Here is a 19076-nt window from a genome sequence, read left to right as displayed (position 1 = left end):
TACAACAAAACATTTCTATTTTTACTTCTTAACTTGTGCCTTGAGGGCACAAGTTAACATTAACCAATAAGATAACATCTCTTCCTGAACAGCATAACAGCAATGGTATATTACAAATAAACTAAACTTTGAAATTAACTGAAAGGAACACTGTCATCAAGGTCTGGATGCATAATCCCCGTTCCCATAATTTTAAATCATTGAAAAGATATTGCCAATAATAAAATGGAGTAATTCGCAGCATCCGCGGCGATTAGTGAGTTGTTAAATGCTAACCACTCTTCTGAATTCCAAAAATTTCTATATTATTTATTTTCAACCTTTAAAATAGTCTGCTAGCTATCAACAATAATAGTACAAGAAAAATGGAAGGGGTGAAAATAATGTTAAAAAAAGGAAACTATAATTCTAACATAAAATGTTACAACAAACAGAAGATATTAACTTCACAAATTACGACTCCGCTTCCTGAAGTGCCTGAGAATGAAACTGTCTGCATATAATGGATAATTCTTTCTGATCAAGCCCTTTATGCATTTCCAATATGAAAAGTCTACCAGCTCTCCATCTTGTCGCACTATGAACATACACCTAGAGCGATCAAAATTGGGATGGTAGCCAATCTGCAGCAGGAAAAGAGAAAACTCTTCATCAACACATAAACATTAGAAACTCTTGTAATTACCCTGAAGAAAATAATTACCCCGAAGAAAAACCAGAACAGGTAGAATTTTAACGGGCACATAAGTGCAGTAATGCATATTTCATTATACACATGCAAGAAAGTTACAGAGCAGAAGTGAACAATTGGACTACTCAAGATTAGAAAGCAAAATGGGTAAGACACTTCCTTAAGTAAGGTAACACCATGGACTGATTTGACCAGCTGCAAATTAGAGTTAGAAAGCGTGGATACAACGTGAGATACGGATAGAAATTTTTACAGAATATAGAACACGGAACTACTGGGAAAACAAAAGATACAATTAGCATAAAGTTAATACAAAAACACATCTAAGATTAGAAGAGAAGATCAATGTGTTAAATGTTTGCAAGAGTCATTATAAATATAACAGAATGCAGCCATTTACCTAATTATTACAGCATTATCATCAGAGTAAAAAAAAACAGCATTACCATTTGAATAAGTATAACTAGAACTCTAGAAGTGTCAACGAAGTGCCTGATACTAATGTGTCCGACATAGGTATGACACGGCACCACTATTTTGAAATGTCTGTGCTTTTACTGGGGGGTTGATACTTGATAGTGTAGGCCCAACTGAGGTTACGAGCAGGCGAAAAAAGTGTAGAAGGACGAAAGAATATGCTGGCTCTTATTACGAAATATGTAGCCATTAGATGGAGATTAAGGATTACTCTTATTTGTTAACTGAATTACTCAGATGTAGGGATACATTCTCCTTGGGAAACCGTGATGTGATAATCATTCAAAAGACTCTGTATTACCAAAATTCATAATGCATTTATCATGTCAATTCCTAACTATCATGGAATGAGAAGAAGGTCGAGCAAAGTAGTTGAATTTGGAACATCAAATGAATCAAACTGCTAGAGAAGGCAAAATGAAGGCAATTTCAAGATGAAGATCCTGAGAAAACCTATCTATAGCAGAGGGTTCATACATTACAAACCTTAGCAACATGCAAAGTGTATTTTGCAATTACTAAGGATTATCCAACCAAGAAGTGGGAAAACTATCCAAATAGGTTTTATTCTTAAAGTTTAGCAAGGGATCCACCTTGTCCGAGGAGTCCAAAACTAGTACATCTGAGCCACCAGAAGCTCGTAACGGGGGGCCTGAAAGTTCCCCGTCATGGGTTCCTTAGGTTGAAATACGGTCATTGCTTATGTCGTGGAGGCCTTTTCAGCCAGAGACAAGAGTCTTGAAATGTGTTTGAGTGATGATCTCACAGTCAATGAACACGGAGGTGAGGAGAGCGATTTCACGTGTATGGACGACTCCATTGTCAAAGGGAGGAGTTCACACAGAGAGTGCCATTTGGTTGAGTTTTAACTCTGTTCAACATGAGGAAAATCCCGGCCCCAAACCATGAAGGTCAAGGGATTATTAAAAACAATCCTGGTTTTGATAGAAAGCCAAGGAATCCATAATTTTATTGCCAGTGGATTTGTTTTACCTGTTACCTCTTAGTACACCATCATACTGAGTGCATTGGGGTAGGTGACAATTCCAGGTAAGTATGCAATCCCTGTTATAGAAGAACGCAGTGGGTAAATTACATGGGACAGATTAGTTTTTCAAAATTGACTTGTGGGCAAGTTACCATCAAATATGGATGCATGAGAAGGAAATTCCCAAAACAAGATTCCGACCTCAACATAGGCATTACAAATTTTCGGCTATACCGTTCAGATTGACCAATGTACCAGCCACATTTCAATGTGCTGTGAATGTTGTCCTGCATCCCTCTCTTATGGAAATCTGTGCTAGTGTTTTTCTTCAACATCTTGGTATGTGGTAGAACATGCAAGACTCACTTGACGCAAGTTCTGTCCACCTTGCAAAAAAAAAAACTTCTACAATCTGTAAAAGTGCTGGTTCAGGACGAGGCAGAGTGACTGTCCCGGGACTCTCAATCACATCATATACAAGGCGGGGTTACTATGGACCCATGTAAAGTGAACTCCAATCTGAGCTGGCTAGTTAAGAACAGTAAAAGCCTTATGGTGGATTATTGGTCTTGACATGCTAATATCAGCGGTTTGTACATGATTATTACAAAATTGATAAGCCTGTGACATGATTGTCGAAGAAACATGCTTTTGAGTACACTGGGGTAGCAGAAACGACATTTTAGGTGTTATAACAAGCTGTCACTACATTGCCGGTGTTGGCTATGCTAAATTTCACACAACCATTCTCCATCGAGTGCGATGCATGGGTTGAGGTTTAGGCGCGGTCATTGGAGTTATTGCACAAGGTAGGCAGCCTATAGCATTTTTCAGCAAAGTGTTACCTTACCTCCATCCTCCGTCTCCAAGTAGGTGCATCATGCATGAGAAAGAGTTGATTCCCTTAGTAAAGGCAATACAGCACTGGCAGTCATACTTGCTTGGGAGGTTATTCACATTTTATGGGTCAGCGCCTCAGCAAAGTCTCAAATTTCTACTCAACCTTTGAAGGATTGCCACAGCCCACAGGTACTTAATTGGCATTTACCTTCATTGAATTGAAGCCACTCTACAGATCACCTTATGGTGAAACGGAAGAATGATCCTTGGGAGAGTCCCATCCTCATGAGAGAGATGGGAACAGACAGAGGTTTACTACACCAAATCAGAGAAACTGGTTTGTAAGTTAATGGGTGAGTATGACATTGCGTACCAGGTTGGCAATTCTAATAAGATGGTTGATTCTTTGTTTCTGAGGGATGACAAATAGGTCGACCTGCAGGATATTCCTAAACCTTATTGGACAGATTATTCTCATATAGTGGAGGAAGTCAAGGTAGACCTAGATTTGAAAAGGATCATCGAGGATCTAAGGATCCTAATACTCATCTCCAACATAGTTTGGAGCAGAATAGGTTATACTACAATTTACAATGGTGGATTAATGTTGTTAAAGCTATAGGGTTTTAGATAAGGAAGGAAAAGAAAGCATAGAGACTTTGAATTATGAATATCATTTGATATGATTGATGATTATGTTTACATACAAAAAATTCAAGCACTAAACCCTTAATTATATACAAAACTCCAAATCCTAGTTAAACAGAGAAACTAATCTTGATAATAACAACGAAATATGGAAACTAATCTTAAGATATAATTTAAGGATACTTAAAATACAAAATTAATCATGAGTTAATCTAAATACTAACATAATATAATGATATTGAAAGATATTTTCATATCTTCAAATACTCTCCCTCGAGCTAAAGCTTACCACACTTAAGCTTGTTACAGACGTATCATTTGAAAGAGAAATATAATCAAATCATATATTTCATAGTGAAGATTGGGAAGGCCAAATCATATCTAGAACAAGAGCCGAGACCAAATTTCTGTTAAGCAAAAGTTGGGGCCAGACCACAATTCGGATATAAAAAAAAATGGTGCCAAATGACAAACAAGACAAAACTGGTACCAAACTGCACCTGAGACAAAAATAATGCAAAAATGCAAAACTAAAACTGAGAGATCTCAAACACAGTGGAAGATGATACGACAAAGAAGAGATTCTAAACATGCTAGATAGATGACACAATAAAGTGATTCTGAACACAGTAGGAAGATGGCATGGGATACGAGAAAATCTAAACACGCTAGAAAGATAGGGCTTCAAGACACAAACAAACAAAATTTAAGATGGATGAAATGTGCGTACGACTAATGAGAAAAAAAGAATTTCAAATTTTTGTTTGGCTTAAAACTTTGGAAAGCTCAGCAGCACAATAGAAACAAGATGGCTCACAAAGGGTGGTGCTAATCTAATGCCATTTTGATGTTATAAGGTTTTAGATAAGAAGGAAAAGAAAGAATAAAGACTTTGAATTATGATTATGATTTGATGCAAAAATGTTAAGCACTAACTTGTATCTACACTAATACAAGATTCCAAATCATTATTATATAGCGAAACAAAACATGATAATGACTAAGAAATATGAAAACTAATCTAAATAGATAATCTAAGATATCATGGCTACCAGTGCTAATCTAATGGTTGTAGTTCGCCATATCCCAGTGGGTACCATGGCTACTCTACGAGTTTCATCCAACTTGGACCGAGGAGCCCTCAGGATTCAGTCACACTTATCAGAAATTTGCACAATCCTTTAACTAGGTCGGAACAAAAGGTGAATTATTTGTTTTAGTGGCATCTTGCCACATTTTCTAGTGGAGCAACTATGGTGCCTCTTCCCCAGAAATAATGCAACTATGGGAAGGATTTCACGCCAACAGGCTGTAGCGTACGAAGGGTTAGGACACCATCTTAGTGGTCGTGTAGATAGACATAGCAAGCACACTTATTTCATATCCATCTAACATTTGCTATCTGCATACAGGTCACAAAGACCTTTGCTAGGAAAATAACGTGTATGATTGGTGTCCAATGTCCCTATATCAATAATGAGTATATTTATGAGTAACTTTCAGAAGGAGTCGGTTTGTTGGGTTGCAAGAGGTGACATTACAGATGAGCACTGATGACACTCTGTCATATCACATTTTTATAGTCTTTTTAGTTAAGTTTCAATTCTATTTTATTAGTTTAGTATCTTAATTTAAAGTCATTTTAAATAAATTGTCATTTTCATATTCATTGAGTCAAATAGTGTATTAGTGTGGTCAACGGTTAGATGAAATAAGGAAGGTGTGACACTTTGTAGTGTAATGGCAAAATTACAATAGCATAATTATTTTTACAAGAAACACACGTGCAGCAAGCTTGGTAATTGAGAAGAATAACAAATGGGCCTTAAACCCATTGGACATTGGTGACCCGAGAGAAAGGAAGAAAGAATGAACTAGGTCACTTAAAAAGGAGGTTACATATCTTTATAAGGGGCCGCACACACAAAAGGAGAAGGAAATTTTTTTGGTACTGTACATACAGAGAGCAAAACCACGTTTTAGGGAGAGCCGCACAAGAGCTTCACGTTTTGCATCCATGGAACAGAGGCGGCAGCAACATCATTTTGGGAGAATTTTGGTTTGCCATTTCTAGAGAAACACAAAGCAAGTGGTTTAGGAGTAGATTCAACTCAAGATCGCTTTGGACACGAAGGATCTTGACATGGAATCTTCATCTTTTCTTCATCTCTTGCATAGTTTACATGTCTATGTGTAGCTATCATCTACTCTTGTAGTATTGAGGTAATCAAACAAGCTATTATGTAATCTTTTGATCTTTTAATATATAAGGTTCTAGCTTATTAATTCAATATTGTTGTTATTCTTGTTTTTAATGCTTTCAAAGAGATTCAAGATGATTTGGACACGAACTCTTGAATCTAGAACTAGAATAACAATCTATCTTAAGTTATATCACTCTTGACAAGTTTGTAAATCTTTGATAATCACTTTTAATCAAGAACTTAATGCTTTCAGATACTTAATCAGGCTGGACACGGTCGATTAAGTTATCCGATCGACTTTGTTATCTTTTAAGGGATTTGGACACGAATGTTTAAACGATAACTTAGAAATAACGGTATCGCTTTGGACACGAAGGATATTGTAGAAATGATTGTGATAATATTGGTTATAAAGCTAGAATCTGTTAATCGATCGAGAAATTGCAGTTGTTACGCTTGGTTGAGTGTCTCTGATCCCAAGCGAAATGGTCCTATCTCTTCTATATTTATTTTATGTCAAATAGTTTATATAGTTTACACAAACACACATTTTAAATCCATACACTTAGATCAATATTGATTGTTGAATGGCTTGAATATCGCGCTAGTCCCTGTGGAGATGATATACACAAAAATACTTACTTTTGATTGATAGAAAAATACTACATCAAGCACAACCTATCATCCCGAATTTGATGGCCAGACTGAGATGCTAAATTAATTTTGGAAACCTGCGGGCACTGTTTCACTTCTGAGTAGCCCAAAGTTCGGCCCGATTCCCGCTATTGGGATGGATGATAGTATAACACAAGTAATCAGTTAAAATTTATTGCAGAGAGTGTCCGTGCATACAGAGGAACAAATACCTCAAATCTTAATTAAATGGCAAGGAAACCTGAGGGATAGGCTACATAGAAAGGGGGAAATGAATATAATTTCAAAATGATGATTCTTAAAAAACCTATTTATACTAGAGGCTCATAAATTGCAAACTTGAGCAAAAACTATTATTAAAGATTAGCAAATCAGGTACTGTGCAAACTACCAAATTAGGTTAAAATTGTAAACGATTGGTATCCTCTAGAGTGTGGGGTGCATTTTGTTAAGTGTGGAGTGGATATCTGTTGATGAACAGATCAATCGCATGAGTTTTCATAAACTGGTAGCAATCAGATAGCACTCTATGATTTAATAAAAACTAACTCTTTTGGTTGCCTCGCCAATAGCTAACAACTTGCACTTTAACCAGTTATTGGGACCCCACTTTTGAAGGCAAATCCTATCATTTATTGGAAAGACCATACAGCAAAGCATTTTCAATTTCAGGGCTGCTATATATCGCGAAGGAATCCTTCACGAATATACCACGAAAGCCTATTTTGTTATATTTTTTATTTATAACATAATAATATATGATCACATACTTAACTTAGTAAACCAAAAAACACACGGTATTGTTGGGTAATGAGTAACCGCTTTACCACCGCCAATGAAATTGTCATCTTCTTTTGAAGAGGAATGCATTTGCATTTGTATAATCTTTCCTTCTAATCATATAGTATCTTCAGACTTTGTATGTGAATGTTTAGGAAGGAAGAAAAACACATGTCTAAACGAAAGCTCATTCACCTCACAAAATCAATCAAAGATATATATTATCATGAATTTACTTTACTTTAATTTTATCCTTCTCATTGTTTTATATGTTCATGTAATTTATGTGTTACTGCTACCACCATATGAAAGGTGAACGTCATTTTGGAGGAAGAAACAAGATAACTAAGAGTCTAAAACCAATCGAAAAGTGAAATGCAAGAGAGAGAAGCAAATAAATATGCAAGTTGCAGTGTGTCTATTAATTCGTGAGACTGTCGTGAAATAGTGTTTCGCGATAACTAGCATTTTTCTTTCAATTTAATATTAGATCAAGGGTAAAATCCTTTCAGTAGGCAACAGCTGATGCCGTGCTTAATCCGATAGATTGCTAAACCCAAAAGTATTATTTTTATTGCACTAAAAACAGGTAATATAAAGAAAAGCCTTTTGTCAATTGAATAATGCACATGCTATTTGTGAGATTGAAAGAGAGAGATATACCGTGATATAATCGATTCCACATCCAATCTTTTTCTGAGATTCAGGGTGAAATGGAAGGAGCTTCTCAACAATGGTTTTCTCGTGCTCTGGGCTTAGTCTATCTCCATTTTCATATCTAGTGCATGAAATCACAACGAGGTATTATAAAATATTCCAAGATAAATGAAAACAGAACATGTGCATCCATGAAAATAATTAACAAGGTTATTTTCTTCAGAAGTACTATATATTTTTTGCATACAGAGACTGATAACTAGTAAGTTATGTTGAGTTTGGTCCCTTCTTTCCCATCTTCACTGCATTGATTATTGCATACATAAAACCATGGACGACGGATTGCCTTACTTGCCCAGTGCCCATTGCAGTGGGGTTTGGACCAATACAGTCCTGATATTGCCGCAGCCATTTTATATTGCCCAGGTATTGCATACAACCTTTGCAATATTGAATGGCAAAAGAAACTGACTCATCTGGCACATAACACAATGTCAGACAGTCATGTTCACCAAGAAGAGGCCATTTCAAGCATCATATCAGTACTCTTCTCTTAGAAATTGAGGTTGGGTCCAACACAACCCCACAAAACGGATTTGTTCAAGCATCATGTAAGTACTCATCTCTTAGAAATTGAGGTTGGGTCTAACACAACCCCACAAAACCGGCATGTGAGGTGAGGATTGCCCCCAGTTATAAACATTTCTTCAGGTCATCTCTCATCCAATTTGGGACTTTTAACATTTTATGTAGCAGTATTTTTATGTATTGAACCCTCTGTATGCACTATGCGGTTATGGGGTTAATAAGTTCAAACATCCTGTTTTAAATACAAGAGGTGACAAAGAGTTTAAATTTATGGATGAAATTTAACAATCCCTAACTAAATGATACTTCCAACTTTCTTAGATACTATGTCTTGTATATTTATCTTGAATATTGTTATACTTCTTTCATTCTTTCTCAATATAAAGTTCTGAAATCATATTTCACGAAGGAAGCAACATGGAATTTGAGTGCTTGTCGACATTTTTACTGCCCTCAAATTTAGTGGTGATTTAAGTGATTGGCGTCATGTTTTGAGGTAGATACACTCATATGTTAGAGCTGGTATGTGATAAACATTGAGTATGATTTGGAGCTTTTGATTCTAGAATTGATTTTAACACTCAAATTTATTGTTCAACTCACTTTTACATAAATATATCTTGACATAAATCACTTTACCTTCAACTTACTTTTAGCCAAAATCAATTCACTCAAGATCAATTTTGTCAACTTAGAATCAAACATACACTTTGGAGTTGAAATAAAGAATTATAAAAAAAATGCATTCACTAATCCACCAAAATCTTTCTCAATAAATTGGATACCATTCAACATGAAATCAACACCAGTTGAAGTATCTAAATCCTTCTGAATAAATTCAACATCAAATCATTATAACTAGTTGAAGTACCTAAATCCATGATAATAAAAAAAAGTAAAAAGAAATAAAATTATCCATATATAATTGAGGGTTAGGTTAGAACTTACTGTCCAGAATGAAGGATTGTTCTAACAAAACCAACCAAAGGAACGGTATCTTCCAAAATCTGATCTTCCCAATCAACCCACTTATCTTGTTCATCAGTACTATCTTCTTCTTCTACTTCCTCTTGTTGATAGGAATAGCTGCTCTGTTCCTCCACAATTCCTCCTTTACCTTGTGAAAGAACCGGTTTCCCTTGCAAATTGTTTTGAGCTTCAGAAGAAGAAGAAGAAGAAGAAGAAGAAGCTACTTTGAGGGAAGAAGAGAAACGAGAATGAAGCAACTGTGGTTTGTTTTTGGAGTAGAAAGGAATGGATAGAATCAAACGAGAAGAACGAAAAGAAAAAGGATTTTTGAAGGAATGAGCATGCAGTAGTATTTTTGTGTTGGATATTGAAGAAGCCATGTCTTCAGTATTTTGCTTTTGCAACTAAGTTCTCTAACTCAGTTATTATTTATTGGACATTGTTTTGGTTTCTCAAACACTCGCTTTCTCAGTTATTGTTGCGAGGTGGAGAGTGTTCCCTCGCGATCTTTGCAAACATTACCAACAAGAAGATAAACTAGCCACCTAGCTACCCTACTTGCCTTATTTTTGCATTTGTTATATTTTAAGGGAAATGTTAACGAGTGTCCGGGCACTCTTTAAGCACTTTAAATGGTAAGTTTTTTTTATGAAAAGTTGTGTATTTAATGCATTAGAAATTGTAATAGTTAACTTCTTGAAGTAATAATTGCTAAATTTGGGATCCTTAAAGAGTACCCTGGGAGCACTCCTTAACAAGACCCAAAAATGGCAAATGTTAGCATATTAATTTGAGTCTCGTCTTTATTTTTGACGTTTTCTCGTAAATCATATTAAAGCTAATTTTTTAATGTGTTGTATTTATTAAGAGAAATGATATTTTGACAACCACTTTTTGACAACTTTTGGACAACTTTTTCTCTCATACTCACATGATATTGTTATCATCTCTCTTCCTTTTTCTCTCTCCATTGTTTTTGACCGATAAGAAGTGAGAAAAACGAGGTTGTCAACAAAGTTGTCATCAAATAGATGTCAAAATATCATTACTCATTTATTAATGATGTCAAATTACATTTAATGATGTGATATTGTTGACTTGAACAAAAAAACAAAGGAATTTCAGAAGAATAAGTTTACATTCGAATAATGAAACCAATTTTTTTTAAACAATATAATTTCACATCATTCTAAAAAATACCATGAAATAAGATAATCAAAAGTGTATTTATTTACTTTTATATAAGCTAAATTAGACATAGATGACTCATAATAAATATGGGATCAAAAGAAATTATCGTACGATAAATAAATATTTATAAAATATACATCAACTCATAAGCATTAAGCATTAATGTCATCAATTTTCAATAAAAAAAAGTATTAATGTCATCAATATTTAAGCACAAAATGAAATGTTGTAAACACTGTCGTTGTATATTCAAATTCTTTTCAAAAAAAAATCATTGTATATTCAAAAAATAAAATAGAGCCTTAACATTTACTACTAATTATAGTGTTGTAGGATTTTTTTTTTTCTTCATTTTCATCGCTATAAAAAATATATCTTTCTACGTACACCCTCCGGTCATAAATATAAGCAAAAATTCACTTTTTAGTTTCATTCAATAAATGATGTATATGCACTATTAAATAGTCCACATACATCATTTATTGAATGAACCTGGAATGTGAATTTTTGCTTATATTTGTGACCGGAGGGTGTATTTGTCTAGATAATCATTCAAAAATTTGTCTTATATTTTTTATTTTATTTTATCCTACTCAAAATTTATAGGAGAGAAAATCCTTTCAGGGTCTAAATTTGTATTTAGTGGGGGGCATTGAAGACAAAAACACAAATATCTAATATCTGATGATAATCAACACAATAAAAAAATTCCTTAAAAAAACACAATAAAAAAATATATAGAGTGTATAAAAGTCCCCAAATATCTTAGCCGTGCATCTTACACTTTTTTGCCATTTAAAGAATTGACCACTCAATTTCGAATACAATACCTATAATATTTCAAAACTAATCATTCGAATTTTGCAAGACTTTTTTTTTTTGGAGAGATTTGCAAGACTTAAATGAGCTACAAACTCTCTTTAAAAAATTTACATTGTTAAACATACCCAATAATTGATTCAAACTTATAATACTGTTTAAACTAAAAAAGACTCGTATCATCTCATCTAAAATACTCAATTTTTTTTTGAAGGATAAAATACTCAATTTTTATTGGCAACAATGTAAAAGTAAATTAGTTTATAAATAAATTCAAACGATTAATAAAATAGTTAATAAACTTTTTTTTGAATAAAAATAGATAATGAACTTTAACTAACAACGAAACATTTGAGAAAATTTAAATTCAATTATTAATTAAAATAATTTATGGTTATTATTTTTGTTAAATTAAATAGTCTAAGAACTAAAAATTCACTTAAATAAGTAAAGTGTCGGAATTTTTGGCTTGAGTGGATTTGATTAATTATTGTTTATGAAAATATTTACACGTGTATGGTCCGTAGTCAACTAAGAACAGCGTTGCGTGGCAGTTCACGTCATGTATTACTGCTGACTCACGCCAATAAACAAATTAGCCTAAATAAATAAATAACCCACCGAATCTCTTATTGCCCAACAATTTCGCATTTCCTCTCATTTTTATTTTACAAATTTTCCCCCAATTCTACGATTTTAGGGTTTCACAATCTTCCAATTTTGAATCCCAATCCCTAATTCTCATTCAATTAGGTTAAAATTCCCCCAATTTTTTCCTGGTTATTGACAATGCCGCCATTTTTGTCGACCTCAAAGGCACTTCGCTCCTTAGCGACACGTAAAACTGGATTCAATCAATTGATTAGGTCTACAAAAAGCATTGAGAAATTGGATGCATGTCGATGCTTTTCAACCATTGCCTTCAAACCCAGTCATCAAATTCATCCCTTTGGCTCTCGCATTGGAGCTTCCCCCTTTACGAGAAATTTTGTTACTAACAGCTATAAAGCTATTCAATTGAGGCAGTTTATGGGAGTTGGAGATGGTGTTGAAGGTGTACTCTCCAAAACTTATGAGGAAAAGCGCGTTTTGGGGTAACACCGTGATTCTACTTTTATTTTTTTATTGCATAATAACATAAATTTGTGACTTATGTGAAGATTTTCCATTGTAGCTGGAATTTTGTGAAGTTGTGCTGCTGATAGCTGCATCTTAATCAGAATTTTTGTTAGTGATATTTAGTTTCAATAGGTGATTCTGCTTAAGGTTTAAAGTTAAATTTTTTCTACCATCATCATTATCCATCCTGCTTTATTATGTGATTGAATTCAATCCTTAAGTTATATTATATTGGGATTTATTTGGTTTGTTAATATTTTGATGTGCCAAGTTATGTCATGAAACTCCCAATTTAATTTCCTATAAGAGTTAAAAAACTTTATGAATTTGAGCGTATCTATGAATCGTCGTATTACCCTCGGCTTTTTAAACATTACTGTTGGATTTAGAATATCTATAGTTTGTTATCGTTTTCATTCCTGCATCTATAAGCTAATATACCCATTTTCCACAAAAAATAAAATAAAAAAGAAGTAGAAGCTATAATAGCCTAACACACTCATTGATCATTAGGTACACTCCAGAGCAATTATTTGATGTTGTTGCGGCTGTTGATTACTATCATGATTTTGTCCCGTGGTGTCAAAGGTCAGAGATAGTTAAACGTAATCCAGATGGATCATTTGATGCTGAGTTGGAGATTGGATTTAAATTTCTAGTTGAAAGTTATGTTTCTCATGTTGAATTGGAAAAAGCAAAGCGAATAAAGGTATTTGACCTCCCCTACTGTTTTTTTGGTTGCCTTTTAGTATTTGTCTGACAGAATGGATCAGAAATAGGCAACACAATTCCACATAAACAATAAAATTATCCTACAAGCATCACTTTGATGGACAGAAACATTTTTAAACTAGGAAGGAAAGTGCAGCATTTTTAAGCTACATGAAGTGAAACAGAAACTATGTCTAGGTGTTAGCAATTTCTTACATATTAAAAGAGAATCAAACCATGTGGACCTGTAGATGGCTTAAACTCTGTTCATTTAATAAATAAGCTTCACAAGCTCAACTTACTACAAGTTTGGATGATATACCTATTCCATATAATTATAAAAAGATCATATCCAAATGCGCCTTAGGAAATTGTGAACAATCTTCAAAGGAGTGCCTGCACAAAGTTTTATAGTTTGAAAGTGAGAATCTTTTGTATGGGTGATGCACAATTTCATCTCCTATTCATAACTTGATCACAACCAATCAACTAATTAATCAAGAAGTGATTAGGTGTTAATTTGAAGCTAATTCCAGGATAACAATCTGCAGCTAACCTGTAGCCTAATTATGGCCGACTATATAATATACTCCCTCCGTTTCAAAATGAGTGTCACTTTAGCCAAAAAAATTGTTTCAAAATGAATGTCACTTTACATTTCCAATACAACTTTATTTTTTTCTTCCAACTTTACCCTCTCCAACTTCTCTCACAATTTTCAATGCAACTTTAAGTTTGTCTTTTTCTTATAAAGTAAGGGCAGTTTAGTAGAAGTATTATGTCTAATGATTATTTCATTTCATTCCTTAATCTGTGTGCAATTGGCTAAAGCGACACTCATTTTGAAACGGAGGGAGTATATTCCAAGTTTGTAGCATAAACAATAATGTGGATCGTTAATTCCTTTAGTCACAATTGCTTTAACCAAACCACCATTATATATGGTGCTTAGATGAGCATTGGCATATGAGATGGAGATTTGCACAGCAGAGTTTATCACTTCCACTTTATGTTATTGCCATCGTTGTATCTTTATAATTGCTAGAGTGCTGATGTGGCCTTGATCCTTTCAAAGAAGATTCAATGTTTTATATTATATATGGGTTTTAGATTCTTTACTATCAAACCAGTGCATGGCTCAACTGGTTGATCGTGGATGGACCTGTAGTTATTGTCTTGGTCTTCATTTCTCCTTTTTTATAGAAAAAAATTTGATAGCTGAATTATCTTTTCATTTCTATTGATTTGTCTGGTATATTTTTTTGTACAGACAACTGTGTCACAGAGTACCCTCTTTGATCATTTGATAAACATATGGGAATTTAGTCCTGGCCCGGTTCCAGGAACTTGCAATCTCTATTTTTTGGTGGACTTTAAGTTTCAGTCACCGCTTTACTCTCAGGTATGGTTTTGTTATCATCTATTTCACCTCTTCATCTCAACTTGTTTTTTGGTGTCTTTATGCTTTGCATTGGAAATCAATCCTTATTCAGCTTGTACCTACATTTTTTATTCTCTAACTCTGAACCTTGCACGTCCTTCATTTTCTGTGTTTGTGTATGTTAATGAAATGCTAATCAAATATTGCTCTGTAGCATTACCAGCGTTTCCTCTTATGCACCTGCATTTATAAATTATATCCATACAGTTTTCTACGTAACTCACTTCATTAGAACACTGCTAAAACTACCAAGGCTGTGATCATGTTTTGTATTTCATGTTCATGATTTATCTTATATTCTTTATGGGTTCCACAGATTGCATCAATGTTCTTTAAGGAAGTGGCCTCGAGGATGGTTGGTTCATTCACTGAGCGTTGCCGCTTGATATACGGACCAGGAGTGCGGGTGCTCGAGAACTCATATGGACATAAGACATAAAGCATTTTTTCTGCAATTAGTTTCTTGTCTTGGACATAGTTAAGTTCGATTTACAGTTTCTGCATCAATTGGGTGGGTTTTTTATGGTATGCCTGCTCAATACTGAATGATTAACCAGTCCTCGTTCTATTCGTCAGTGATCTTTGTAATTTACTTCGACGGATTCTACAATATGCTGTGTACAATCTTGAAAGACATCAAATTAACACTATTTTTTTACAGTTTTGTTGATATTATTAGGTCAATGATATAAAAGTGGAGTTGTTATTGAGGGGGAAAAAATATTTGTCGCGTAAATGTGCGAAATATTAGTGCGAAATAGTTGGGTGGGTAGTGCTTGTAATTGCCACACGAAAAAAACTGTTGTTCTAGTAGCATATATATAACAATAACAAAACCTTTTGTTGTTGTGCATTTCGCAATGTAGTAATCTAATGGATTGCTTAAAAAGGAAAAGCCTCTGTTGTCATTTTATACTGAGAGGGCATTTGGAAAATAGTTTAATAAATCTCATTTTCAATAAACACTTACAACACTTGTATCATATTAGAATTTATGTAAGATATATGCTTGATTTCAGCAAGTAATTTGTGTTTGAATATGCATGTTGGAATGTTACTTGTGTTCTCGATATTTTTTTATTATACTCCCTCCGTTTTAAAATAAGTGTCGTTTTAGGCTTTAACTCACAGATTAAGAAATGGAATAAAATACTAATTGGATATAACATTTTTACTCAACTGCCCTTACTTTATAAGAAAAATGCAAAATTAAAGTTGTATTGAAAATTGTATGAGAGAAAAGTTGGAGTAATTATTGAGGGTAAAGTTGGAAAAAAAATTAAAGTTGTATTGGAAATGTAAGGTGACATTCATTTTGAAACAATTTTTTTTGGTTAAAGTGACACTCATTTTGAAATGGAGGGAGTAAAATAAAACTCAAAAGGATGAGAATAAAAAAAAAGTGTATGGAAGTTTCAACAAATTATTTCAAGAAATTCTCATCTCTGTAACACTCCTCAAACTCATAAAACTAGTCCGCCATGGTGAAGTCGTCATCTTTCGTTTGGCCAATAATCCTTCCAAACTTCCTTGCATGATCTTGGAGATTCAATTATCCTTCTAACTTTTGAAAAAGTTCTAATAAGGATTGTTTATTGTATTATTACAGAATCATATAAAAAAGAACCTACATGGAAAGTATACATATCAAATACAGAAATCATGACAGCTGGTAACAATTAATGTAATAAACTTTACATATACTCATTTGAGTTTTGAATCACATTCACAGCCAGACTCATCTACTAATCTAGTATCCGCAAACATTAAAAGGTACCATTACTCTTTTTTCTGGTTTTACAAACTCTACACTGGATACTTCCCAACAAAGTGAATTAGGCTGACAGGACTAAAGTATTTTATTTTTCTGAGTAATACAAAATGTTGTTTAATGAATATATTGTCACGCACAAAGACCGATTTATACGTACAACAGTCATCGAAGGCGCTGTGACACCATCCCTTGAGCTCGAAGTTAGCTCAAAATATCTTCTGCTTCAAGAGATGAGTACTTGAGGATGGCAGCAACAATCCTTTCTTTGTCTCTGGTTGGGAATGCTTCCAACAGTTTTCCATCTTTGTAGAAGTGGAAGAGAGGCACTGCCTGCATTAGTTTGTGATTATTATTCAATAAGTTGATTTTGGTAAAAATGATGCACAGTTAGATATTTATAGCATGTAGGGAGAAGATAAAATTATCATCAATAGAGTAATATAGTTTTGAGAGAGTAATCAACATTACGCATCAATTGAATGCATCCTAAGAAACAACATTATCCATCAATTGAATGCATACTAAGAGAGTAATCATGCTAATGAAGCATCTAGATTTTAAAGACAAGTTATTATTAGACAAGAAACATGAAGATGATACTGATGGCGGATACATGCTAGTCTGAAATCAATAAAAGAGAAATAAATACCCTGATTCTAAGTCGTTCCGCAACCTCGGATTCTTCATCATACTCATCAATTACCTGCAATAAGAGGGAAGTGATAACTAAGAGTCTAGATAAAAGTTAACATGCTCAGTTTAACTATTAATCAGATAAAATCTCTAGTTTGAGAGTCAATGATAAAGCAAATAATGATAATACAAATGTGATACATTGGTTTTCTATTTATAAAAAACAACTCATTGAACTAACACAAATCACCGCTAACAGTTTTTAATCCATAAGTCACCAACTAATTTGTAACTAATAGTAACCAACCATAGACAAACTGAACAGTTAACAACAGATATAGAATACTTACATTATGCTTTAGAAAGATAACAGGAACATCATTGCTACCAGATTTCTTGCACAACTTTGCAAAACCCTGCTCAATATACTTGCAACTTCCACAAGAGGTTCGGAAGAAATCCACCACAACAAGAGATCCAGTTCCTTTAGACTTATCTAGAATTTTCAAGAACTCTTCATCAGTCTTGAATTCTCTCACACATTCAACTGGACAGACATCATCATCATCTTCATCAGGCAAGCCTTGTTGACATTCAACGGGATAGAAATTGTACCTCATTTTATTAATAGGTACCATTTTTGTCCCACCAAGATATAGTTTTCTATGACTGTGGTTAGAAACCAAGCTAAAAACTAGATTGGAAATTCTAGACTGAGGTTGTTTGTTTAAGTACAGATCTAATCTGACACTTAGAAAGGACTTTGTATGCAGAATATTCTGCTGCTGAATGACAACTAGTGACATACCTTGTATGGTTAATAATCAATAATTTATTGATAAGCTAAGGGATAAGGTGTCAGTGTAAAACAAGGATCATAGGGTAAAATGATGAACAATGAGTACTAACCAAAATGAATTTTCCGAACATATGATTCAATGGAAGAAGAAGGTGAACTTAGAGCGTTCATGTTGGAATCCAAAACCGCGCTTTTGCCTTTGTGATATCTGTTCAGAACACCATAACAAAACTACAAATCAGGACATGACACGTGCACTCTCCCATATCCACGCTCTGTGGATATTTTTTTCTTGTTGTGAATTTTTATAATTATTGTTATTATTTGTATCACTATCATCAAGTAGTTATAGTATATTTTCGTCAAAAAAAAAAAAAAAAAAAAGTAGTTATAGTATATTTGTCAAAATGACAAAACTTACATCTGCCCCTGCTTAACCTGGTATGATGTTATCCACTGAGAAATATTTATTTTTTGAAAAAATATTATATACTTATCCTTGTCAAAATTATATTATATATTTATTTTTGTAAGGTTGCTTTTTATTATTGAATTACTGAACATATATATATATATATATATATATATATATATATATATATATATATATATATATGTTTATTATGGATGAACCCCCCACTTTTTTTGTCAAGAAAAAATCCACTTATTTTAATTTTATTGTAGTTGATCTTGAGTATTGGTTAAATATGTTCAATTGTTCAGAATTGCAATCCATTTACTTGGCTACAAGGGAAACTATTTCATTAGAGCGATGAAAATGAGAGTGAGAACATTACTTTGAGGTCGTATATAGCTCCAAGAGATTGAAAGGAAGATAAGTTGGAAAGATCTATAGCTTCCCTGAAAATAGCAACGGATCGACAAGGAAGAAAAATTAAGGTTTATAGGCATCTTCCCTCATGCCAAATTTGGCAAGAGGATCTTAAATCTCTTTGAGAAACAGAAGCATTATTATGTGCCTATGTTTGTTGTTCAAGTCCCACATCGACGAGTACAAAGACTAGTGTAAGTTGTGAGGTTATAAAATGTGATTCATTCATTCGCTCATTATTACACCAATATAGCAATACTG

General features: G+C 33.7%; 3 protein-coding genes across 4 annotated transcripts; 1 reads left to right on the top strand and 2 right to left on the bottom strand.

The window, feature by feature from the left end:
- Positions 1 to 288: 288 nt before the first annotated feature.
- LOC146942082 (DCL-like protein) lies at positions 289 to 10039 on the bottom strand. Of its 2 annotated transcripts, XM_085756048.1 has the most exons (4): positions 9476 to 10039; positions 7946 to 8060; positions 2162 to 2233; positions 289 to 623 (listed from the first exon to the last, which is right to left on the bottom strand). In XM_085756048.1, exons 1-3 carry the CDS (start codon positions 9874 to 9876, stop codon positions 2183 to 2185), a joined length of 567 nt encoding a protein of 188 aa, XP_085612174.1. In that variant the 5' UTR covers positions 9877 to 10039; the 3' UTR covers positions 289 to 623; positions 2162 to 2182. The 2 variants fall into 2 exon arrangements, with proteins under 2 accessions (XP_085612174.1, XP_085612173.1); XM_085756047.1 differs by lacking the exon at positions 2162 to 2233.
- A 2126-nt stretch (positions 10040 to 12165) lies between these two features.
- LOC146942081 (Polyketide cyclase / dehydrase and lipid transport protein) lies at positions 12166 to 15630 on the top strand. Its single transcript, XM_085756044.1, has 4 exons — positions 12166 to 12600; positions 13139 to 13334; positions 14607 to 14738; positions 15094 to 15630. Exons 1-4 carry the CDS (start codon positions 12296 to 12298, stop codon positions 15214 to 15216), a joined length of 756 nt encoding a protein of 251 aa, XP_085612170.1. The 5' UTR covers positions 12166 to 12295; the 3' UTR covers positions 15217 to 15630.
- Positions 15631 to 16429: 799 nt separating this feature from the next.
- Positions 16430 to 18184, bottom strand: LOC146942080 (Thioredoxin superfamily protein). The gene is made up of 3 exons (XM_085756045.1): positions 17535 to 18184; positions 17201 to 17254; positions 16430 to 16881 (listed from the first exon to the last, which is right to left on the bottom strand). Exons 1-3 carry the CDS (start codon positions 17988 to 17990, stop codon positions 16753 to 16755), a joined length of 639 nt encoding a protein of 212 aa, XP_085612171.1. The 5' UTR covers positions 17991 to 18184; the 3' UTR covers positions 16430 to 16752.
- Between the last annotated feature and the right edge of the window lie 892 nt (positions 18185 to 19076).

The sequence above is a fragment of the Medicago sativa genome, chromosome 3 (assembly GCF_051527215.1).
Source record: "Medicago sativa cultivar Bolivia chromosome 3, Bolivia_mono, whole genome shotgun sequence".
In the NCBI taxonomy this organism is placed as follows: domain Eukaryota; kingdom Viridiplantae; phylum Streptophyta; class Magnoliopsida; order Fabales; family Fabaceae; genus Medicago; species Medicago sativa.
Note: the sequence above shows the minus strand (reverse complement) of the source record. Positions and strands in the feature narration are given on the sequence as shown.